Below are 26,591 nucleotides of genomic sequence, written 5' to 3' on the forward strand. Positions count from 1 at the left end.
TATATATATATATATATATATATATGCAAAAAACCTTATATTAATATTTCTATTTGCAAAACCTACTAATTTTTTCACTTTCCTTTTTATTTCCTTCTAAAATATTTATCCATACTAGTATGTCTTTATTTTTTTTTCTTGTAATTAATAACACTATTGCAAAGTTCCTACTTTATTTTATTCCTGGACACAATTTGCGTGACCTAAAACAGAAGTTTCTAAACATTGATTTAACTGTCAATTTAGTCATACCACCTCTAGTGGACCAATTTATGGGTACTTATACATGACTTACGGAATCCTAAGTTCCAGGAATATGTATTATGTTGATACTAGAGGCCCGGTACACGAATTCATGCACCAGTGGGGTCCCTCAGCCTGGCCTGTGGGATCGGGCCGAAACTGGCTCTCTGACATCCCCCGAGGGGTCTTAGATTATGAGAGGTGCAGGCCAGGCCTAGGGACCCCACTGGTGCACAATCAGAGCTGGGAAGGGACGTGGGAGGTTGGCCATCCAGGGTGGGACCATGGGAGGGCTCCAGAGTGTGTCCGGCTCATCTCACTCAGTCCAAATCGGCTGGACCCCAGCAGCAAGCTCACCTACTAGTCAGAGCGTCTTCTCCCTGGTGGTCAGTACATGTTATAGCAACTGGTCAACCAGTCAACTGTCTACCCCCTGGTGGTCAGTGCACATCATAGCGAGTGGTTGAGCGGCCTTATCATATCATTAGCATATTATGCTTTGATTGGTTGAACGGCTGACTGGACGACCAGACACTTAGCATATTAGTCTTTTATTATATAAGATCTGATAATAATTTTTGAAAATTTATTCAGAATTTAAAATGTGCCTAGAACTTTCCTAAATATTTTACATGTTTTAACACAGGTTATTCTTATCAGGTCCAATGAGGAAGCTATTATTTAAATGGGAAAATTAGGAAAGTTAATGCTTGTGGAGCTATGATTATGAAAGTATCACTTCAGAGTTCTGGCTCTTTGCCTCTCATCACACACACACAGTCTCTCTTTGGTGAGTCTGATGTCTATCCAGATTTCTATAAAAATGTCCAATAAATGTGAATGACTATAGTACACTGAATCATAGACATTTATCATGTACCTGTTTCTCAAAAAGTTTCCTGAGGGAAGGAACACTGTATTTTGGATCCTTCAGCACAATACTTGAATTTTAAATACCTATTTGTTAAATGGATTCTTCCTTTCAAATCTTTCAAGCATAAATTCACCAAAACCATCTGCACGAAGGAAACAGATAGCAAAACTTCCTCTCATGATACAGCCTATTCTTCTGTCATCTGAGATAAATATTTTCTCCTACATGCAGCTCATTTCTTAAGAATCATACCTTAGTTTATATAAGACACAACTCATTGCCATTAGCTATTATATTTATATATTTTTTTTTTACTTTAAGATTTCTGAACATATTTAAGTTCTGAAATTCACTGTCTGAGATTGCTGCTGGCTAACATTTGAGAATGCTAAATGTAATGACCAAAACAATATATACAGAGAAAGAAGTTGAGTTAAATTAAAAACTTGGTCCCCCTTCTTCAAGTTAAAATCTATATGCACATTATTTTTTAAGTTAATCAAATGCCAATTCAATGTAATGTTTATTCATGACACTTAAATCCTATTCAGTGTTTTGTTTTGTTTTGTTTTTTTTCTGTAAGCAAATGATTGCCATTCTATTAGTTTGCCTATGGAGATATGTTACATCTTAACTTAAAAAAAAAAAACATTTTAGCTATGGTCTCCGTAGTCTTTATATTTTGTTTATGACAGTTACACAGAATGAACAATCACTTAAAATTTCCTATCTGTTGGTGGATGCAATGTTTCCTTTTTTATGAGACTCAAAGTCAAAATAATATTTCAGTTCTTAACAACTTATATATGTGTACTACTGCCAAATGAATGCAGAGCATGGTATTGGTTGAATATTTTTGGGCTACCAGTATGCTAAACCAGAAAAGAAATTAAGATTTTTCTGCAACAAAGAAAAATTTAAAGACATTTACTCTACAAACAATCCATGTAACTTGAAGAATCAGATAATGATTTGATATAAACTTTTAGAGGTTTCAATGCCTTTCCCATAAGAGGGAGAAAAGTAGAAAAACACAAGGTGGTATGAATTTTTCTCTTAGAGATAGACAGGAGGAAAAGCAGAAAGTGAGGAATGAATATTCAGGGAGGAACATACTTCAATACTTCCATATGTATAACCAGACATTCATATGTATCTAATCTGTGAACCAAGTAATCATTTTTTCCATGATATATTGAAACTCATTAGGAAAAGCAATGGAGTAATTTCTAACCTCAGACACTGGAAAAATGATCCTCCCCTTAATCAGGATACAGGCTACTTTGAGTAATGAACACTGCAGTCATGTTTAAGGAAGTTGAACAAGAGAAGATGAAATGAAAACATCGGAGAACATCACTTGTTTACACAAATTGTTTCCTTCTTTACATATGCAGCCCATGACCATATGCACCAACCTAGAAGACGCCTAGACTCAGAAGTGGGAAATACTACTGTGGGAGCCAATAAATGGATTGATATAGTGACTCTAGACTTTAAACCTTTTGTAAATGGAGATAAGATATCCATATTTGATTCTCCAGTGCCAATTACAGTCACTGGCACATAGTAAGTGGGTGATAATGTTAACATTACTTAGTATACACAGCCTGCTTTCTCCATTAGACTATGAGAAGCACAAAGTTTGTCTTTCATATCTTCATGTCTATGTACACAGTATTTAGTACAAAACAAATTTAAAATAAATGTTATTTCATTGAGCAAATGAATGAATGCACCAAAACCAAAATCGAGAATTTTCCTGAAATCAGAATACAGGAGAAAAATTCAAATCCAGACCAGAAATATATAGTCAGGTGCCCTGGGACAAGAATGTGAGTTCAAATATTGGGTTAATCCCCAAAGCTCTACCACAGGGTTCTAGCATGTGATGTTTATATTAGGGCTTCTAGCATGTTGACATATTTAATCCTGTGAATCTTCTAGATGCTCTTCAGGATCTAACACTTGGCTGTGTGTATCTGTGTGCCTATATGTTGATGTGTTTCTGAGCATGTCAGATTTGAAAACCACAGAAAAGGAGCATTGGGCATAAACATTACCATCAGTACTCTGAGTTCATAGGACAGGCTATAGTCCATTAAGTTCTCCATTTAAAGTTTCACTTAGGTGTTATTTTTCTGAAGCCTAAGGAGTATGATTAAACCTTAAATGAGTGTCTTAAGGTTAAAATTATTCAAGCAGGCCCAACTTCTTCTAGGCATCCTTGTATTAGTCCTACATAATTGCATTCTGTTCAGTTTGCTTTTTTATTTTTTCTATAGAAAAGTGACTTTTTTGTTTCAAATCAACTCTAAACAGTATTTTTATATACTTTTCAAATATAAACTGAAAATATATTACAGTTCTTAATTAAATCTACCAACTAGGGTCTGGGTAGATACAGAGTTAGATATAACGGTAAATACCATACCTGTATAAAAGTTTTCTAGAAAAACAAACTTTAATTTAGTTTATTTGGTCACATATGAACCTGGGTGAATATGCCAAAGTGTATTCAAGGTAGAAGGAAAATGGCAGATTTGAAAATTTCTGAACAGTAAGTCAAGTATCCCAGTCTGTGAATGAACATATATATTTTACATCATTCCTAAATGATCTCCAATGAACCATAACAATGTCTTCACTATTGCTTAATGAACTAAGAAAAAAGTAGTAGGTATTTCATAAAAGCAATTTGTTCAATTTAATGCATTATTCTTTATTTGGGGATTTTATGCCTATTCTTTTGATATTAGAACTCTCTTTTTAAAATTTTATCTTTATTGTTCAAAGTATTACATATGTCCTCCTGTTCCCCCTTTTAGCCCCTCTCCACCAGCACTCATCTTCCCACCCAGCCAACTCCACTATTGTCTGTGTCCATGGTTTATGCATATATGCATATAAGTTCTTTGGTTAATCTCTTTGTCTTAGAATTCTCTTTTTTAATGAAAAAATAAAGATGACAGAGGGTGTTTATGGGTTTTGATCTAAGGGTGTTTTGAATTTAATTTTTAAATCACTGGTGAAGAACAGTATAACTACTCATAATAACAACACATCATTTTTTAGTTATTCATTCAGAAATTATATTGGTCACATACTATCTGCTGGAGAAACAACAGTGAACAAGAAAGACTATTGAATGTTTCTCATATTACACCTACACTATCATAGAAGGCATACAACTGTGAAATTAATATGGCATAATATAATATAATAAATATAATATAATTAATATAATATAATATAATAATATAGTCCTGGGTTTGTAGTAAGTGCTAATAATGAAATATTGTCTCTCTTATAGCTTTCCAAAATGACTATATGAGGTAGGAGACTCCAGGATTTTGGAATTCTATATTCAGAATAGCACTCTGTGGAGACCAAGGCACAAAAACTTGAAGGTCAGTGGCTTCATAATGACTGCCTGAATAGGAATATTTCTGCCTCATCATATAATAGAAATAGTCATATCTATTATTATGAACTAGAGGCCCAGTGCATGAAAATTCATGCACTGGAGGGGGCGTCCCTCAGCCCAGCCTGCTCCCTCTCACAGTCCGGGAGTCCTCAGGGGCGGAAGGCGACCCAGCAATCAGGGGAAGGCAATGCCCCATCACACCTCTTCTGCTGCCACTGCCAGCAGCGCAAGCCTCGGCTGGCCCTGGTTACCTGAGCCTCGGGCTGGCCCTGGGCAGCTGGGCAGCCACCACTGGCAGCTTGTCTGCACCTACGGCAGACCCTGGGAGGCTGGACAGTCACCATCCGAGGCTTGCCTGCGCCTTGGGCCGGCCCTGGATGGCTGGGCAGCTGCCATCAGAGGCTTTCCTGTGTTCGGCCAGCCCTGCTTGCCTGAGCCTCAGTCAGTGGCGGGCGCAGGAGGACCCGAGGCCCCCCCCCCCAGCGGGGCTGAGGGGACTGGGTGCCGTCATATTGTGGCTGTGGGCCCCACCATCCTGTGAGGATGTGATGGTCAATTAGCATATTCCCTCTTTATTATATAGGATGTCATAGAACAATATAATAAAACATTTTTAATGAAATAACATTAAAGATTCTGATATAGAATATGTGGTTCCTGGAAATAAATGAACTCTGTGCTTTAACAACCATGTGCTTTGATAGCACTATGGCAACTATTATAATTCACAATGAAAGCTTAAGATTTTATTTGACAAAATTTCTAAGTTCCAATTAAAGCTTTAGAAATGCTAAAAGTGCATATATATTCACACCATCAGTAAGTAACAAATAAGGGACAAAAACCTACAATAATCTCATGATCTAATAGCTAATCTAACATTTCATTATTACCAATCATGACATAGATCAGAAACTAGGAAAACAGAATTTGGCCAAAAAACCTGTAGAAATGTGCAATAATAGAGATAAAAATAATTGTTATTCTTCAGGATAAGGTAAAAAGTCAGGAGAACATAAAATAATTATAAGATAGAATACAATATTATTGAATTATTTTAAATACAAAACAATTTTGTTGGCATTTGAAAACCTAATATTGAATGCTTTGAGGTTTATTAGTCATTATTCAATGCCTTTCATATTAGAAATTCACAAATTCACAGCAGAATGTGACATGCTTGCTACAGAGGAGGGTAAGAACTTTCATTTATTGCTATTAAAAACTGCATTTTTTTAAACTCATAAAAAATAAACCCCACTGTTTTATTGCTCATAATATTTTAATAATGTTGAAGATAGATATCTTTATGGGTACAAACTATTGAAAATCACTTCATCAGTAAAAGAACTTAAATTTTGATAACTTAAATAGACAAAATAGACATTTAAAACAACTATAGAGTAATCATTAGCACAGATAAAATGGCTTCCTTGGGTTTCTGAGTTTACTCTGTATGATGGTTCTTATTAACTAGAGTATTAATGATATTTAAGATATAGATAACTAAGAAAACAGCATTTTCCCTTGTTTTGCTTTCTCTGGTTTATTCCCCATGGTCAACCTCAGTCCAAAATATTAAATGAAAAATCCCCAAAATCAGCAATCGTAAGTGTTAAATTGCATGCTGTTTTGAGTAGCATGATGAAATCTCCAGCTGCCTTGTTCTGTCCTACCAGGGAAATGAGTCATCCCTTTGTCAGCATGTCCACGCTGCATACGTTACTGGCCTATTAGTCACTTTTGGTCATCTGGGTTATCAGATTGACTGTTGTAGTAGAGCAGTCCCTGTGTCAAGTAACCCTTATTTTACTTAATAATGCCACATTCATATAACTTTTATAAAAGTTGTATTTTATAATTGTTTTATTTTATTATTAGTTTTTGTTATTAATTTCTATGTCTTACTTAAAAATTAAACTTTATTACAGGTATGTATATATAGGAAAAAAACCAGAATATAAAGAGTTTGGTACTATCAGAGATTTCAAGTATCCAGTGGAGGGGGTCTTAGGAGGTGAATAAGTGGATAAGGGGGTACTATAGTGTTAAGCTTTATAGTATGTGTTCTCATACATAAATGATTGCATATAAAAGAAATATATGGAGCTATGTTGTAGGGGAAATCTACTAATAATAGATAATAGAAGAGAAATTCACGTAAAGAGAATTATTGTGCAAAATGAATTATCTTCTGAAATTGTCCATTTATCATATAAAATATATAAAATGACTTGTCTTTTTTTAAAAAATATATTTTTATTGGTTTCAGAGAGGAAGGAAGAGGGAAAGAGAGATAGAAACATCAATGATGAGAGAGTCATTGATCGGCTGCCTCCTGCATACCCCCTACTGGGGATCGAGCCCACAACCAGGGCATCTGCCCTTGACCAGAATCGAACTCAGGACCCTTCATCTGCAGGCCGACGCTCTATTTCATAGAGCCAAACCAGCTAGGGCATGACTTGTCTTTTACATGAGTGTATAGAAAACACACATCTATGAAGAAGTTTCACTTGATACATATGCATCTCTTTTCATGGACAGATGCAATCCTACAGTCTGTAATAAAGGAGGCTAATCATTACCTTCTCTAGTCATCAAATGATGCCAGCTATGGCATTCAGGAATATTAAGATTCCAAGCATTTAAAGTGCTTAATATTTCTCTCCCATTTCTTCTATGTGGTAAGTCAAACTTCTCCTTTATAGAAAGACTTAGTAATAGGCCTATTTCACTTAATTCACAAAAGGAGGCCACTGCAAAAGTGAGGTAAATTTAAGTTTTCTTGTTGCTGTGGTTGTAGCTATATGATAATAAATTGTTCACAATATATTAGTAACTGATTTAATTTACAGTTAAAAATAATTAGACTGATTTTGGTATCACCAATTGACACAGATAAAATCCAAAACCCGATATGTAAGTTTGGTAGCGGGTTTTGTGTTTTTGTTGTTGTTGTTTTGTGTGTGTGTGTGTGTGTGTGTGTGTGTGTGTGTGTTTTGTTTGTTTTGTTCATCCTCACTTGAGGATATGTTCCCATTGATTTTTATTTTTATTTTTAGAAAGAGTGGAAAGTAGAGAAAGAGACACACAGAGAGAGAAACATCAATGTGAGAGAGACACATCAATGGGTTGCCTTTGCCATTGCACATATCCCATCTACGACCTAGGATGGAGCCTGCACTCGAGGTACCTGACTCTGAATGGAATCAAACCCAGGACCCTTCAGTCAACAGGTGGATGCTCTATCCACTGAGCCAAACCAGCTAGGGCACATCATTTTTTTTTAGAAGACTAGTAGTAGTTCAATATAACTTTCCAGTGGGATTTTCCAGTGGGATTTTATAAGGCTTCTTTCTTTGTTCCACAAAGGAACAATACCATAAATATTAGCTCTTATTATATAGCTACCTAATTAGAGTATGAGTTAAATAGATTATTGAATTCCCAATTTAAAGAGATGAAGAAGGAATTTCTGTCACTGATCTTTGAGAAAAGTAGACCTGAAATCCTCTCCAATGATAGACTGCATGTCTAGGTCACTGCATGTCTGCATAGAATTGTAGAACAAGCCTGATGTGGCCCATTCACCATATTAGAAACTATGTACAGGCTCTAATTTCCAGTGGCAGACTAGTTCATTTTTATAATGGTGCCTTTGGCAAATTTTCCAGGCATGTGTAAGAAAGTGATCTTAAGGCACTGCTCCATATGCCATTATAAAAAAGGGGAGAAAAAAGTGTTCCTTTACTCACATTTCTCTAAATCATTGTATTAAGATAGGTTTCAAAAGGAGAACAAGTTCATTGTTTTAATAAAATGTTTTCTAAACTATGGTCGCTAGACATTCTTAATAAAAATCTTTATAAGTATAGTGGGTAAGATGTTTCTTAATCAAACAGTTTGGGAGAACTTGCATGCTCATTAATTTATTAAAGGCTTAGTATAATATAGCAGATAGAGAAGCCTGCTTAATGCCATTTAATTTAATATTTACCAAATTTGCTTGAGTATAGAACCCCTTTGGCTTAAAACACGTTTTTCTGTTTCCAACAATCTTTAGTAAAACATTACTTTTGGAAATATTGGGCATCAATTCAGGAGTTTTAGCTCTCCTTAAGTTATCTGCATCCTAAGTCTGTCTTATTTAGTAAATACATATTCATTTTACAGAATGTGTTCTTTAATCAGGAGACCGAACTCTCCCATCTTCATGCTGCCTTTTCTGTATCTGACCACATTATACCTTGCTATTCTCTTAGGAAAATAGAAATTGGCACATCTTAGTTAGCTCATGCACCACAGACTGAGTGGCTTACACAACAAATATGTATTTTTCACAGCTCTGGAGGTCAAGGCGCCAGCAGATCTAGTGTCTGTTGAGGGCCTGCTTCCTGGTTGTAAATGGGCACCTTATTGCTGTGTCCTTGTATGGCAGAGAGGGGGAGAGGAAGCAAGCTCTCCCCTACCTCTTCTTATAATGCCATCCTGAGGGCTCTACTTTCTTAACCAAATTACCTTCCAAAGACCCCACTTCCTAATACCATGGCATTGAGGTTTAGGATTTCAACGTATGAATGAGGTAAGCACATTCATATGGAATATTTAGTTCATAGCAGTGCCTAAAATCTCCAACCATCAATTCACACCTCAATTCTTAAATTTGATCACCCCACCTAGAATCATAGATGTGCTTTCTTCATGAGATTTACACATATTCTAACTATGGACTAATATGAGTGTTTACACCTTTGTATATATCATAATTGTTTATTCAGTTAGATTTTAAATCAAAGTCAGAACCATAAAAGCATAAAATATGGGTATTAATTATCAACAATTCATTTTTAATAGATGTGTCAACTGAGGTAAATTTGGAACAATTCATAAATTTAACTCAGTGTGAACTCATGTTGTTATCATTATAGTTCGTTGTCATTTTTACTGCTGCTGTTGTGGTGGTGGTGGTTTTCATAGTTTTTACCATCTAAATTCACTTTAAAGGGTAACTCTTTAAAGTGTGTTAGAAAACAATGACCACATTTGTCTAATACCATGAAGATCCCCAGCTATAAAATCCTATGGTTCAATTATTATTTTTCACAATGCTATCCTAAATTTTCCATTTGAAGATGTGGAGAAGGTACATAAAAGAATCTTCAATATTTTACTAGTTTGCATATATGACGTTGTATCTTTATTCTCATTTCTACTTTCAAAGGAAGACACACAATATATAGCATTGTAAGGAATGAACTTCAGTGCACTAATCAATAATACTGCCACAAGCCCCGCGAATGATTGTGGCTAGCTAGAAAGCGCTATCAACATCTGATGACATGATATCTGCCTTTCACCTTCCAGGTTAATATACTAATGCTACTTTTTGGAACCACATTAATTTTCCTGACATTAATATTGAAATTATATATGTTATGAGTGGTCATAATAACCTTAATATATATATTTTAAGAATGTAAAAGTATTTCAAAATCATATGGTAATATAAATGAAATATACTATCACAACTGTTAATTACTTTTAGAAATTCCATTATTCAATCTGGCATCAAAATAAAGCAAACAGTAAACCAGGAAAGCTTGTTTAATGAAATGACTTTATCTCTCGGGATTATACTCATCCTTATACCTTTAATTGTGCAGACTGGGAAGGAATTGTGACACAAACTGAATAATCTTGCATTATTTGAATAATTTGTAATCGCAGCAGAGTCGGTGATTCATTGGCTTATTACATATTTGCATGTTATAATCAACTAAAAGCCCATGCATGCCCAACTATGCAAAACTGTTTAAAATGAAACTTCTCTGACACCGTGGCAGCTGCCCTGCCCTGATGTGTCTGATGTAGAGTAGGATACATGAAGGATTAAGTTAGGCATTCATGAAGCATATACACTGTTTTCATTATGTGTCCTAGGTCAAATGAGAAGCAGTAAAGCTGAATTGGAATATATATTTTCTGAATAAGTACAGATGCATAATCTATGGCATTAAATATCCATAATAACATTTTGGAAGTGTCGTAATCATGTAAGGAAATTCCACATAAGCAAAGCATAGTAAAGATCGATAGTAAAGACTGCCTTCCTCTCTTGCTTCTATATTTTGGTATCTATAATTTGCTTCTAAGGAAGAGACTTGACATTAGGTGCAGCAGAGGGACTTTCAGAACCAGGTCAGCAATCACAAGGGTGATTTTCTTGGACTCTAAGGAAACAATGAGCTAATGCGATGATTGCTATTAGTTTTATGCCTACTCATAATAACCACATGCAGACAGGGATATGCAGTTAAAGCAGCATGAAGGCACAGAGATATTTGTGTTACAGACAAGAATGTTAATAACCAAAAGATGTAAAATCAATGACAGCAGTCTAAAATTAACAATAGTGTGACAAGAAATACTAAGATTTTAAATAAATCATGTAGACCAATTAAATATTATCAAATAAACTTTTAAAAACTCAATTAACCCACTCAAGTAAAATTATTGAAAGCTGGATAAAAAATTTGTATTTTTTTAGAGATCAGGCTTTTTAGGCATGATGAAAATTACACACTAAAACAACTCATTTCACTGCAAATTTTCAGAATAAAATATTTGACATTAATAATTATTTCGATAACTAAACCAATTTCATTATATGAAAAAACATCATACTTAATGAAATGTTTCATCAGAATTCCTAAGAAACAGTAATTGAGATGAAGCCCAGAAACTTATTTTTAACGCTGCTCTCCTTATAGCAGATATAGTCACCAAAAGCTACAGCTACACTTAGGCTGTGTGATCGTATCCCCTCTCCCAACCCAGCTAGAGATGTCTCGTCAGTGATGTACAGCTGAACCAAATGGAACCCTTCAAAATCTATGTGCAATTTCAAATATTCCCAGTTAGTCTGAGTTGCTCGTTTACATTATGAGATCGTATTTGGAATTGTGGAAAAGCCATGGGCAAAATGAAGCAAAGAAATCTGGCTTCTAGAGAGATGAATGAAGAAAGGGCCAGTTAGAAGCAGGAACCAGCGAGACAAAGGGTGACTACTGCCTCGTTCATGGGAGCTTGCTCAATTCCTTGGTTTCATTATTTCAAAAAATCAATAGACCTTGTGTTCTTTGAGTTAACCATAAGTCCCTTTCTCTCTCTTAAGCTAGCTGAGGAGAGTTTGTTACTTGAAAACAATTAAAATTTGACCAACACAATAAAAAACAAACAAACAAACAAAAAACCCCGACTAAATCAGCTTCAGTTATCTGGACAACTCACAAAGTTCCAACACCTCTTGGTAACTAAGCCTGTAGTCATAGCATTCTATTTTAATAATTTTTTCAATGAAACATTTCTCCATACCTTATTTAAGAGAAAATGCAGAAAAACAATCTGTTTTGAATATAAAGAATATTTATTCAGTTATGGCCATCATTGTACTCCTGTTCTATGTTAAAGAGATGTATACAAAATGGTATTTTGAGTGTTAAGTTATTATTGATTTCTGTAAGCTAACTATTCTCTATGTTTAAGCTACTATAAAAACACCCTAGACTGGGTAGCAATAGATATAAACAATAGAAATGTATGTCTCACAGCTCTGGAGGGTGATATTTTGAGGTCAGGGTGTCAGTATGGTTGGGTGAGGGCTCTCTTCCAGGTCACAAACATCTCACTATACCCTCACACAGCGGAAGAAGGCTAGCTAGCCCTCCGAAGACTCCTTTTTAAGGGCAGGCACTAAGCCCATGCCAGACGGCTCTACTCTCATGACCTAAGCATCTCCCACAGGCCCCACCTCCTAATACCATCACATTGGGCATTAGGATTTCAACATATACATTTTGGTGGGGACACAAAATCCATAGCACCCACCAATCAACAAAATTATAAATAATTTCTATTTTGATAATTGTTTCCTTCCTTCACTGTGAATTTTTGCTTCTTGTTACAATTAGTGTGCATTCCTGCTTTGATTTGTGAATTGTGATTCACAAATGGAAATGTGTGATTTTAATTGTTTATTAATTGTAGAAAACAATTGTTTTAGGAAACTTTATACATGTACTAAAAATAAAAGTGCCAGGTGACTTTTAGTAAAATCTCTCAATTTTTTTTTAATTTAGATGCTTTATTTAACAAGTGAATATATTTTCACATATTTTTTAAAATATTTTTTATTGATTTTTAGAAAAAGAAGAAGGGGGAGAGAAACAATGAACAGCTGCCTCCTGCATGCCCCCTACTGGGGATCCAGCGGGAAACCTAGGCATGACCAAAAGTAGAAGCTGCAACCCCTTTAGGGCACAGGAAGATGCCCAACCAACTGAGCCACACCAACCAGGGCTACTTTCACATCTTTAAGTTTCAACTACAATTTAGTTCAAATATCCTGAAGAGAATAAGATAATGGTCAAGACATAATGACCTTATGCATCTATCATGGTCACATTGTACCTCTTGGGGGAAATAAAATTGAGAACAAAAACTAAGACAAAAAATAATAGCAACATCACAATGACTCCTTAGTATAAGCCAGGAATTGTGCTAAGGTGCCTCATTATATCATTAAAATCCTTATATGAAATTTGTGCAGTGGTAGTATTATTACACATTATTTATAGATTTATTTATAACTAAATGCTACACTTTATGTAGTAAGTAGTGAAGCCAAAGTTTGAACTGGAGTAGCTGCTTTCAAATTCTCCATGTTAACCACACTGCCTATAAGGAGGCAAATGTCTATGAAAATTAGGAATCTGGATTGAGCTCAATGGAGAGAGGCCCATAGAATTGTGTATATGTTTGTGCAGGTTGTATATTTTATAGCTGTAAGGGACATCATTCAAAATATATCTACTTGAATAGTGGAGCACAGGAACTGTGTCCTGTTTCTCAAAGTAATCTCAGCGCTAAACATGTAATAGTGTTTTGGTAAAATAAATTGTATAACTAAAGTGTTCTTGACTCAGACTTACATGACACCAAATGAATGATAACCTTTAAATCTAAACTTTGATGTATTTTTCACTATTCTATTTTTTAGCAAAAACTGTGTGGTCTTTGCATCCAGCAGCCACCACTTCCTAAAAATATAGATGCACAATTATGTATCCATCAGTCATGTGAATTCACAGTTGAGGCATAGAGCAGCATGCTCACACTAAAGATCAAAGGTCTTTACATTAGAGAAGCTCTCAGTGTTCACAGAAACAATAGGTAATACTACACATATCTAATTGTTAGTGTGTTCAATACACAGTAAATGCTATAGCAATTCAGCCTAGGAAGGGGTCACCCTTCTGAATGGTAATGAAAGGTTTCATGTTGTTTAACTTCAACTGGGCTTTTAAAAATGGGTGGCATTAAGATGGATTATATGGAGAGTGGAAGGTGGAGTATTTCAACTAATTTATGCTAAACACTCGAGGTAGAAATTGGGGAGTTACGAAGAGAGAAATCAGGTCATTTGGAGTAAAGAGTGCTGGGCTCTGAGATCACAATGATGGAAACAACTAAGCTCCCGAGGACAGAGATTTCAGGCTGAGCAGTTTGGACCATCACGTTCGGCATTAATGCACGCACTGAGCGGCATAAAAAAGATAGAGAATAGGCAATGAATAGCAAAAGCCTCCAAAAAAACCTCGAACACAGAGGAGTCTTGAGCATTCTCTCTCCCCCTGCTGCCTTTAATGGAAATAATCAATAGGAATGCTGAATGATTACAGTATATTTTTTCTCTGTAGGAGAGGGGGATTATGTACTCAGAACCATAAAGCATTTTGCTAGCAAAATTAATTCAAATTGACTTGCTTAGGAGCACTGTCACAGGAATTGAAAACAGCTGAGAAATGAGTAGGGCTAAACAGAGAGAGAGAGAGAGAGAGAGAGAGAGAGAGAGAGAGAGAGAAAGAGAGAGAGAGAGAAAAAGACACATTCACTATTCTATTTTTTAGCAAAAACTGTGTGGTCTTTGCATCCAGCAGCCACCACTTCCTAAAAATATAGATGCACAATTATGTATCCATCAGTCATGTGAATTCACAGTTGAGGCATAGAGCAGCATGCTCACACTAAAGATCAAAGGTCTTTACATTAGAGAAGCTCTCAGTGTTCACAGAAACAATAGGTAATACTACACATATCTAATTGTTAGTGTGTTCAATACACAGTAAATGCTATAGCAATTCAGCCTAGGAAGGGGTCACCCTTCTGAATGGTAATGAAAGGTTTCATGTTGTTTAACTTCAACTGGGCTTTTAAAAATGGGTGGCATTAAGATGGATTATATGGAGAGTGGAAGGTGGAGTATTTCAACTAATTTATGCTAAACACTCGAGGTAGAAATTGGGGAGTTACGAAGAGAGAAATCAGGTCATTTGGAGTAAAGAGTGCTGGGCTCTGAGATCACAATGATGGAAACAACTAAGCTCCCGAGGACAGAGATTTCAGGCTGAGCAGTTTGGACCATCACGTTCGGCATTAATGCACGCACTGAGCGGCATAAAAAAGATAGAGAATAGGCAATGAATAGCAAAAGCCTCCAAAAAAACCTCGAACACAGAGGAGTCTTGAGCATTCTCTCTCCCCCTGCTGCCTTTAATGGAAATAATCAATAGGAATGCTGAATGATTACAGTATATTTTTTCTCTGTAGGAGAGGGGGATTATGTACTCAGAACCATAAAGCATTTTGCTAGCAAAATTAATTCAAATTGACTTGCTTAGGAGCACTGTCACAGGAATTGAAAACAGCTGAGAAATGAGTAGGGCTAAACAGAGAGAGAGAGAGAGAGAGAGAGAGAGAGAGAGAGAGAGAAAGAGAGAGAGAGAGAGAGAGAGGGAGAGAGAGAGAGATCATGATAAACAGAAATCAAACCACTCAGAAAAAGACCTGGTGTTTGGGCCCTGGAGACCTCTGCAAAGCCCAGTTTTATTTAACATCTTCATTAATTAATGGAAAGAAGAGAGTTAAAAAATCATTACATTCACATATGGAAACTGGTGCATATAACTTTGAGAGCAGAGAATATTTTTCTGAAGGAAAAGGATTTTAGGCCCAGATTTCACATGGACTATATCATTTGGCAGATAAACATCTAGACAGAGACCCAGAAATCCCCATTTATTTAACTAGAGGCCCAATGCACAAAGATTCCTGCAAGAATGCGCCTTCCTTCTCCTGGCTGCTAGCATCGCCTTCGCATTGGCAGGAGCCACCTTTCTGCCTTCCCACGCATTCCCAGAGGCCCAGAACAGCTGGGGAAGTGCAGAATGCCTGCATTATCACCATGGCAACTAAGCAAGTGTCCCGCCCCCTGTCGCCCGCCATTAGCCACACGGCGCCTGTGTATGCAAATTAACCCACCATCTTTGTTGTATTAATTTGCATACTTATTCCTGATTGGCTGGTGGGCATAGCGAAGGTATGATCAATTTGCATCTTTCTCTTTTATTAATGTAGATGAGGAAGAGGGAAATATTAGAAACCAATATAAAACAGGTGGAAATTATTTGGGAAATGGTCGTTTGATGCAAGTGTATACACAGGTGTGGCACATGACAGGAGAGGTGACAGTAAATGGTATGTGACTCTTTGGTGACAGTCACTTGCATATGACTCTTGGTTCACATTTACATTCCCTGTTACTTATATAGACCAATGGGGAAAAGCCATTAAACAAGGAACAGATCATAAGAATCAAGTGTTTGTGCAGAATAGACAAGGTGATGAATAGGAATAACATGGCTGGGAGAAGTAGGCAGTGATAGGGATGGAGAGGAAAAGCAGTATGGTCTGCTGCCAGGGGGAAACAGAATCAGTCCTGGAGCCATACTTTTCTAAAGGACTAGAACTGAAATTGCCATCTGAAGGGTGGAGCCTTGAGTAACTCAATTGCAGTTAGGTTAAAGAAAAGGGATTAACAAAAGAATATCATGGGTAAAGGTCATTTTCCAGTTTACATTTCTAAGTTTTCCTATAATGTGGGAAAAGTGTTTTAAATGCATTATTTTTAGTGAGTTTGAATATATAAATAGTGTGACAAACAACACTTGCATATCTCAATCCTACTCTGCAGGAATACACTGTGACTATTGCTAAGTCATTCAACATTATTGCAAATATCAAAGAATAAATACAACATCTGTCTCATATGCCAAAGCAAAGTTGGATATTTTAGAGAACTTTCTTCATAATTGCTAAGTTTCCATGTAGGAAATCTAAATGCAAAATTGTGCTTGTTCTAAACTTCAGTGTATGCTTAATGACTATCTTGAATTCCTTAAATTATTTATCTTAATTACCTCACGGGTTGTATGTGCTTTTTGTTTTTCTAAAAAATAATGAATACAAAGTACTTGGGAACAGAATTGTTCTTCATTATACCGGCATTTGCATTATATAGTATAATATCCATCCCCTTTAGAATACTTTTCTATCACTGTCCAAATAAAAAGCTTTTCTATACCCACTAATATGTTCTCTTTTTTTTACCCACTTCAGCATTACTTTAATCTTTATTAGCCTCTTCATGCTCAACGTGGGCCTCAATGCTTGTCATTATCTTTCCTCTCTTCAACAGAAAGCAAAGCCAAAATAAGGTTCTAGCAAAACTCAGCATGATCACAACCTAAACTTGAAATTAGCAGTGTTCAAAAAGTTCCCCTCAGTCTTTGCCTTTAATTTTGGGAAGAAAGAACCATATACAAAACCTACACACACACACACACACACACACACACACACACACATTGGCCAAAATCTGAGTATCAGAAAGAACATCCAGTTTGTCTTTCTGAATTCAAGAGAGCCCACCTCATGTCCTCACAGTCCATGTTGAATAATCTAAACCTGAGTTATTTTCAACTTCAAAAAGTAAATACACAGGTTCTCTGTCTCAAAGAAATCATAAAATAGAACAAAGTGACAATAAAGCAAGAAATGCCATCAGCTCCTGTTTTCAAGTATCTTCTATGCAGAACTATTGCTTGTTCTTTCTCCCCCGAGGGCAGAAAACAGGTTATTTACTCTGTCTCCATTTTAGTACAAATATGTTTTAAGTCAATATTGGAATCTCTCTCAAATGAATAAATTATCATGAATGATTCCAATAGCCTAAGTTCAGCATAAACAGATATCTCAAAATAATGTTTATCCTCTATGGCTGGACAAAGATAATAGAGCAAAAATAAAGGCAGAACCTGCAATACAACTCATAGGTGATGCCCAGGGGAGTGTGGTGGCCCGCCCATTGTGTGCTACAGGAAATACAGAGAACTCAGTAGGGAAAAGGCCTCTTCCACCAAAGCAAAGGAGGCAGGTGTATCTTGTGATCATTTGTAACAACAACCTATGAAAAAAAGAGCAATAGCGGAATTTCTAAAACCTAAGAACATAATCTGCTCCTACCAAAACCATAACCATGAATTTTATTCTCATAAGTATAAGCCTGGAAAACACTTGATAAAAATGTCCAGGAAACAAGGCTGTTTATATCCATGCTTAGACTATATAGATTAATCAATATTAAATGTTCCAGATGATGACTGAAATAACTCTAATGTAATTAGAAGGAAGCAAAACACATGTTCAGGGTGTGAACAAATAGGCTGGTGGAACTATGGAAAAAGAGATTGACAGTTTAAGGGCAGAAGAAAAAGAGGCAAGTCTAAGTGAGAAAATACTTATTTTAGAAAAAGCCTATTGGGTCTACCTTTATTCAGGCAGATGATTCAATCAAAATTCAAACTAATGCATTGCTATGAGGTTTGTTCATCTATTCTAAAAACTTTCATAATTTTAATTGAAATGGGATTTAAATGCCATGTAAGTTTTACCTTTAAGGAAAATACTTATGACCTTACAGGTTTTGCTTATCTTTTTCTAAAGTCTAGACATGGAGTTTGCTACTAAACTATTGTCATTTAATAGGAAAGTGGAGAATTGCAGAAATGGACTGCCTATGGTTATGGGATAGTGCTACTTTCAAAAATCTCACAATAGGGTATAAAAAAAATAGAGAGATGGTCTATAACAAATATATATATATTCTATTAAACCAAAAAAAGACATGGAGGAACCTTAAATGCCTGTTGATAAGTGAAGGGAGCCAATCTGAAAAGGCTAATACTGTGATTAAAACTACTTGATGTTTTGGAAGCGGAAAAAAAGGAGAAATAAAAAGCTCAGTATTTTCCAGGGGTCAGAGAGGAAGGAGGGAGGAAGGAGGCAAGGGATGCATAGGTGGACCATAGGGGATTTTAGGGCCATGAAACTGTTCTGTATTATGCTGTAATAATAAGTATATGTCATTATATACTTAAACCCCACAGAATGTACAACAGAAAGAGAACTCTTATATAAACTAAGCATTTAATTAAACCAATGTATTCATATTGGTTTGTCAATCATAATAACTGTATCACACTACTACACTCTATACTAATAAAAGGGTAATATGCTAAGTAGACCGGACATCTTCCGGACATCCTTCCTGACAAAGCCAGGCCTGGGTGAAGCCGCCTGCCCACGGTCCTGGGCACCTGCAGCTGAGGCCGGCCAGGGTCCCGGGTGCCTGTGGTCTGCCAGAGGGAGGGAAGTCCGGGTCCCAGGTGCCTGCAGCCGGCCAGTGGAGGGAAGCCAAGGTCCTGGGTGCAGGGCCAAGGCAGAGGCAGTTAGGGGCGATCAGGCCAGCAGGGGAGCAGTTAGGGGCGATCAGGCCAGCAGAGGAGCAGTTAGGGGAGATCAGGCAGGCAGGCAGAGACGATTAGGAGCCAGCAGTCCTGGATTGCAAGAGTCATGTCCGGCTGTGGGATCGGGCCTAAACCAGCAGTTGGACATCCCCCCGAGGGGTCCCGTATTAGAGTGGGTGCAGGCAAGGCTGAGGGATGCCCCCCCCCGTGCACGAATTTCATGCACTGGGCCTCTAGTATGTTAATAATAGTGGAAACAGACGAGGAGTATATTGAGGTGGTATATAGGAACTCTTCATACTCAAGGCTCATTATTCGATGAAGCTAAAATGTCTCTAAAACTAAAGTCTATTAATTTAAAAAATATGGATCCAAAATTTATGAGTATTTTAAAGTGAACTCTTATATGAAACATAAAAAATAGATGATAATAGAGTCCATCACAAAAATCAATGGAATCTCAATGCCTCTTTATTTAGTATTTAGCTCTATTCTTCAGAATCGCTATCACTGTTAAAATCATGTCTTATTGAGTTGAGGCTGAAAAAGTTTGAGAACTTCGATATAAATTATTTTTAAAAGGTGCTCTGAAGGAAAAAAATATTTACTCAAATAAACAGGGAAATTTAGAACTGAGGGTAACTATGCATAATTTACATCAATTTATAAGGCATTAGTCTATGTTTTGCTTGTTTTTGTTACTGTTTAAAATTAAAGACAAGTTATGCAAAAATAAAAAAAATTATTTACAATCCTCTTCTCAATTTCATGCAAAGTGAGATTAGAGAATCTAGTTCCACATTTGGAAGTTCAGGTATGAAATCTCTCAAAGTCTACTTATTTCATGTAATAGTCAAATGCTGATGACATAGCTGAGTGATTGTTACTTTTAACTACCAAAATGTTGGTTTCTGGCTATATTTGGGAACAAAAATATAGAAGCAGCTTTTTTATCAATCATCATCGTTTCTATTTCTTTAGTGGTTTAAGAATCACATGGTGCATTCAAATTCATTTTCTTATTTTATCCTAAAAACGACAATGCTGGATAGATGATATAATAGCCACCCATCCCACTTAACAGATAGGAAAGCTGAGCTCCACAGAGGTCACAAAAATTAAAGATATAGCATGGTGTCGATTCATCCTTTTAATTATCTATCAATCTATTTACCTAATTATGTAGTTAGCTAATATATACATGTGCTATAACAATTGTAACATATATTTGAACATATATGTGTTATATTTTGTTTCAAATACTAATGATCTAGCAATGGATAGAATGAGACCCATTCTGCCTCATTGAAAACTTTTTTTGAGGTGAATTTCTCTTCTACACCAATTCCTCTTTTATGTAAACCAGAAATCTGGGCACATTCCAGAACCTGGTCATGTCTCTGGAGACCTACCCATTCAGAGGAGCTCACCTCTAGTTTAAAACAACCAGTATCCTGAAAGTCCTGGGTTTGAAATGGACTCAGCCTCTTACCAGCTGCATAACCTTGTGGAAGTCACCCTTACAGAGCCTCATTTTCCCCTTCTACAAAAACAGTATGAAGTTTCTCTTTTTACATTGTCATCTTTAGTACATCGTATATAATAAAGGGCTGATATGAAAATCGACTGAACGGTAGAACATCTGGTCGCTATGATGTACACTGACCACCAGGGGGCAAATGCTCAATGCAGAAGCTGCCCCCTGATGGTCTGTGCACTCCCACAGGGGGAGAGCCACTCAGCCAGAAGCCCTGAGCTGGGCTCACAGCTGGCAAGCACAGTGGCAGTGGCGGGAGCCTCTCCCACCTCCACAGCAGTGCTAAGGATGTCTGAAGGACGCTTAGGCCCACTTACCCCAGGGAACAGGCCTAAGCCATCAGTTGGACATCCCCTGAAGGCTCCCTGACTGCAAGAGTGTGCAGGCTGGGCTGAGGAATCATCCCCCCCCCCCCGTGCATGCATTTCATGCACTGGGCCTCTAGTATATAGAGAAAAAAGCCTAGAGAGAACTTCATCTACAACATTACTCTAACATTATGATTACTCCTTTTCAAAATAATGCTGCCTCAAGCTCCAGAATATCAGGAAATTTTGTTTGTTTTCTTCACTGTTGTCACTCCAGTGCCTGGAACAGAAACTGGCTCGTACCAAGTGCCTGCTACATATCTGTGGAATGAATAAATGCCTTAAATTTGCATAAAATTAAACTTTGTTGTAACATAGTACTTCTACATTGTCCAGAATAAAAAAAGAGTAGAGTTCAACTTCTTACCATGAGGCAGGCACACACACACATACACACACACACACACACACACCATCTCATCTACTATGGTTAAAAAGCACATGCTAAAGCCCAAATTTAAATGATGTGTCCTAACTCAGGTGAAGCAGTCAAAACAATAAAAATAAAAACTAGAAGGACTCTATCTCAACATGTAACAATAAGTGGAATTAAAAAAAAAAGTCCCTCCTAAAACAACAGAAAATCCTGATGCATGTGAAATACTAAAAATTGCCTCCACAAATATGCCAGCATTACATACTGCAACTTAAATGGGTGGAGAGCACCAGGCAGAAATTGAATCAAACAGGAGAAATTGCTTACTCTCTTAGAAAGCAGCCTCTCCTCAGCTCTGGGCTGTGGAGATTATAAAAGGCTGCTAACTCTCGTTTTCTGAAACTTCCAACTAAACAGAAAAGCTCGAAATTCACTTTATATGAACTTTCCCAATCTTTAACTGCTGACAACGGATTCGCGTAAATATACTTATAGATAAAACAAACAAACAAACAAACAAACAAAAACCTGATGGACTGGTATGTGGATCTCAGTATGAGATAGAAATGCAATAGAAGGTCAAAGGTGAAGGGATTAAGAAAAAACAAAACAAAACAAAAACCCTCATAACCTCACTCCCCTTTCCCTGTGGTAATGACCATAGACATACAACAGCATGGTCATTACCACAGGGAAATGGAGGTGGGGGAGACAGGAGAGGGTAAAGGGGGAACAAATGGTGATGGAAAGAAACATGACTTGGGGTAATGTGCACACAATATAGTATACAGATGATGGATTATACACTTTAAACCTCTATAACCTTATTAACCAATGTAACCTCAATAAATTCAATAAAAACATGCTAACCCCCCAAATGAAGATCAAAGAAAGCATGTTTACTGAGTGCCAACACTGTGCCAAGCTCTATTCTCAATCCCACTTATTTGATCTTTATGCAAAACTATAACTCACAATTTATGCTCCATTTCATAAATAACAAAATAAGTTATCCTACCAAAAAATATTTTAAGTTGCCCCATCTGATAATATGGATGATATGTTGGGTTGAAATTAATTTTTGAAAACTCTGATAAAATATGTCATATTCTCTTTGAATCTAGTTTTGTATTTCTCCAGTTTCCATTCCAGAGTTATCCAGGAAAGGTTTAACTATGGGGGTAAATCTGATGTTGCATTGGGTCTTGCAACTAGAAATTTTGGGAGATATTTACTCAGTTTTGTATGTGATTTCTGCACCATTGATTTCCTTAAAAATATACAATCTCTTTGTATTAGAAATAGTCTTTTTTCCAATCATTTTAACAACATTATGCTTTATTTTTCTATTATAATTGAGTTAATACTTCTTGTGTAATATAATAATTTTATGTCACAATATTTTACTTATGCTTTCATTTTCCATCTACTGATAGCTATGAAATATTTTTAAATGTAATCTATTTATTAAGATCATTAGTATATAAATGCACTAACATGTATATTGTTAGAAAATGGCTTAATTTTTACCCAAAAGACTTTTTTTAAATCCTGAACCAAGGATATGTTTTGGTTGGTTTTTTTTGTTTGTTTTATTTTGTTTTTAAGAGAGAGAGGGAGGAAGAGAGAGAGAAACATCAACATAAGAGAAAAACATTGATTGGTTGCCTCCCTATCATAGGTACCCTGACAGGATTTGAACCCACAACCTAGGTATGTGCCCTGAACAAGAATAGAACCTATAACTTTTTGGTGTATCGGACAACACTCCAACCAACCAAACCACCAGTAAAATAATTTACTAATAAATACAACTGTTATTGTAGCAATGTTCCAATGAAACATTTTTTTTCTGAAAATTTTCAATAAAGAAAAATGCAAAAATTAAAAGAAAACCTTTTAATGATTCCTGACCCAATAAAAGCAATCCATTCCAGGTTCTCCCTGATAGTTTCTAATAATCTGATAACTTTTTAATCTCAATGAAATTTTAAAGGAGTTTCTTATAATATTTACATTCCTTAATGTAGTGAAGAAACACAAAATAAATTATTCCCAGTGTTTGAATTGATTTTATTTCCTATTCAATATTCACTATTTCTTATTCAACCAGGCCAAGGGCAAATCAGCAGCAAATCTTTTTATTTTTTTCAACTCTTGTTTTTTGAAGATAAATCAATTGTATAAGTTTGTTGGTTGCTTTAATCTGAAATTTTAAGGTAACTTCACATTTCTTCACAGGAATACTTAGAGAGGAAAATCACATATTTGTTATTCAGTCATTGAAATCCCTTCCCTATTTGCCTGCTTTTCCCAGACAGAGCTGATTTGCCCACTTTCACACACACACACACACACACACACACACACACACACACACACACACACACCCCTCCTCTCTTTTTTTAAAAAAATATATTTTATTGATTTTTTACAGAGAGGAAGGGAGAGGGATAGAGAGTTAGAAACATCGATGAGAGAGAAACATCGATCAGCTGCCTCCTGCACACTCTCTACTGGGGATGTGCCCACAACCAACGTATATGCCCTTGACCAGAATCGAACCTGGGACCCCTGAGTCTGCAGGCTGACGCTCTATCCACTGAGCCAAACCGGCTAGGGCCACATCCCTCCTCTCTTAACAACGAATATGGCCAGTGGATTTTCAATCATATGTGACATTTCACATAATGTCTACTTAAGTTGTAATAAAATTTCATAAAGGCTTACCCCATTTTTTGGAAAAGCAATCCATCCCAGGTCCCCCATGACAGTACGTGAATCCAATAAATTCACTGAAAGAGAAAGAACACAAAACTGAGTCAAATGTAACAAAAATGCATCACTATTTTCAGTATTATTAAAAGTGCATATTGCTACAAAACTAAAATTAGATTAAGTATTCATTATGATAAATACAAGAGTTATAATTTAAAGAAAGAATTTCAATGCAAGAAAACAAGTTATTTTGAATTAACATTTAGAGCAAAATTATATAAACAAGTCATTACCCTAAGTGCCTTTTTTGTCAAACAACTATAAAGAATTAAATTAAGAAAGAGAAAATATGAAAAATCCACAGAAAACAGTGAAAACAATGCAGTGATTTTTCAAGCTCTAGGCTTTGGGATTAAGCAAAAGCCATAAAATTGTAGCTGAACGTATTGTATTTTCTTCCGGAAAGCTGTTATGAAGCAATTAACAAATAATTTACATTAAACAGCAATAAACTATCCCCAAGCTTGTAACATTTTTGTGATATTAACTGAAATCTGTAACCCAAATTGCAAGTTTAATTAAGAAATAAATCTACACACCCTTAACCAAACCAAGGAAATCGTAGCAGCTCTCAGGGCTCTTGTAACAGTTATGATTCCACTGCATTTCCAAGCTATCTTCTACTTATATATGACCACAACCTCCAATGTGCTTCTTACAGAACTATCAGCTACATTTTTGAAAGACAGACATCATTTATGTCTAGATATCATCAAATATTTGGAACTCCCAGGTGGAAGTCTGAATATCATCATTGCAAAAGGAAACCACACAGTATTTATACAGATGTGCATCCACATCCCACACACTCACCATGTTTATATTTTGGGAAGTTCATCTACTGTCCCCCCAAGTTACACCAGCTAAAAGAGTACTGTGTTGCCAAAATGCTTGAGACCTGGGTCACAGATCACTAGGTTTCCAACCTATTATGCCTAATCCAAATGGGCCTCCCTATGCAGCTGAAGCACATTCAAGGAGCATGGCATGTGGATCCAAAAGGAAAACAACTATGTTATCCCAGTCAGAGGTGTGGAGCTTCCTTAAACTAAAACCAAGAGCCAGTATCTTGAAATGTCAGTAATTTAAAAAAAAATGATTCTGTCCAACCGAAGTGGCTCCGTGGTTGAGCATTGACCTATGAACCACGAGGTCATGGTTCAATTCCCAGTCAGGACCCATGCAGGTTGCAGGCTTAATCCCCAGTGTGGGGCCTGCAGGAGGCAGCTGATCAATGATTCTCTCTCTTCATTGATGTTTCTATCTCTCTTTCCCTCTCCTTTCCTATCTGAAATCAATAAAATGTATTTAAAAAATGATTCTATGTGCAAGAGGAAAGCCTAGGTACTAAAGGAATAATAGATAATAGGCTGTTATAATATTTCTATAAGAGAATATAAAACAAAATTATTATAACCAAGGAAGTTAAAATCATAGTTTAAATAGAAATTTTCTACACATCATAGAAAGGGTACATTTAATCCTTACTTTCCATCATTTTATAACATCAAACATATTTATACACTAAAGTTAATACTTTATAATATTAGTAATATAAAGATAAATCAAAAATTTTAAATTTTTATAAAGTAGAAATATACTCAATACACACACACACACACACATATATAATGTATGTGTATATTCACTATATGTGCCTATTTTCCTCAAGTTCTGAGCTCTTTAACTATAAAAGTTCATACTTATAGAATGGTTGTGTCATCTTTAGTCTACCTACATCAACTTGGCTTTAGAGAATAATAAAATAATTTGTGAAATTATTTTTAGAAGAAATTGACCTAACTGAAATTGACATAATTTAAAATGATTGTTTAAAACAGAAACAAAAAATCTATTCCACCTCCCACTGACCTTGCAAATCCTCCAGTCACTCCACTAAATCTATTTTTTTCAGTTAGATCCATACTCTTCTCTTTTTATTCTGTTGTTGGCTTTTCTGACTTCCACGGGAATAAGGCTACAGTAAACTTAAATGTCCTTGTTCTCATTTTGGCTTTTCTAGGACACTTAGGGTTGTGTCTAGACATGATTAAATACCAGGGTAGTGCAGAACCTAAACCATTGTATTTATTCATCTTAATTATTCCTTTATTTCACCTTTGATACTGAGCAGCAGAATATCTGTGTACTAGTAGACTAGATAAAGTAGAGAAAATCAGCAAACTAAAGGCCTTCTACTATGATGGCAATCAAAGTGAACTTAATACCATGGAGGCAAACTGGTGTGCATAGGAATTATAGGAATTCATAATCAGCCTG

At 36.1% G+C, this 26,591-nt stretch overlaps 1 protein-coding gene across 6 annotated transcripts in view; it reads right to left on the minus strand.

The window, feature by feature from the left end:
• EPHA5 (EPH receptor A5) overlaps positions 1-24,324 on the minus strand; it is a 305,704-nt gene extending 281,380 nt beyond the window's left edge. For all 6 annotated transcript variants that reach the window (XM_014541800.1, XM_014541799.1, XM_014541798.1 and 3 more), the window contains exon 1: positions 24,264-24,324. In XM_014541800.1, the coding sequence (XP_014397286.1) occupies positions 24,264-24,302 (39 nt within the window). In that variant the 5' untranslated portion in view covers positions 24,303-24,324. The remainder of the gene's footprint in view (positions 1-24,263) is intronic.
• Between the last annotated feature and the right edge of the window lie 2,267 nt (positions 24,325-26,591).

Source organism: Myotis brandtii, unplaced genomic scaffold (assembly GCF_000412655.1).
Source record: "Myotis brandtii unplaced genomic scaffold, ASM41265v1 scaffold28, whole genome shotgun sequence".
Lineage (NCBI taxonomy): Eukaryota > Metazoa > Chordata > Mammalia > Chiroptera > Vespertilionidae > Myotis > Myotis brandtii.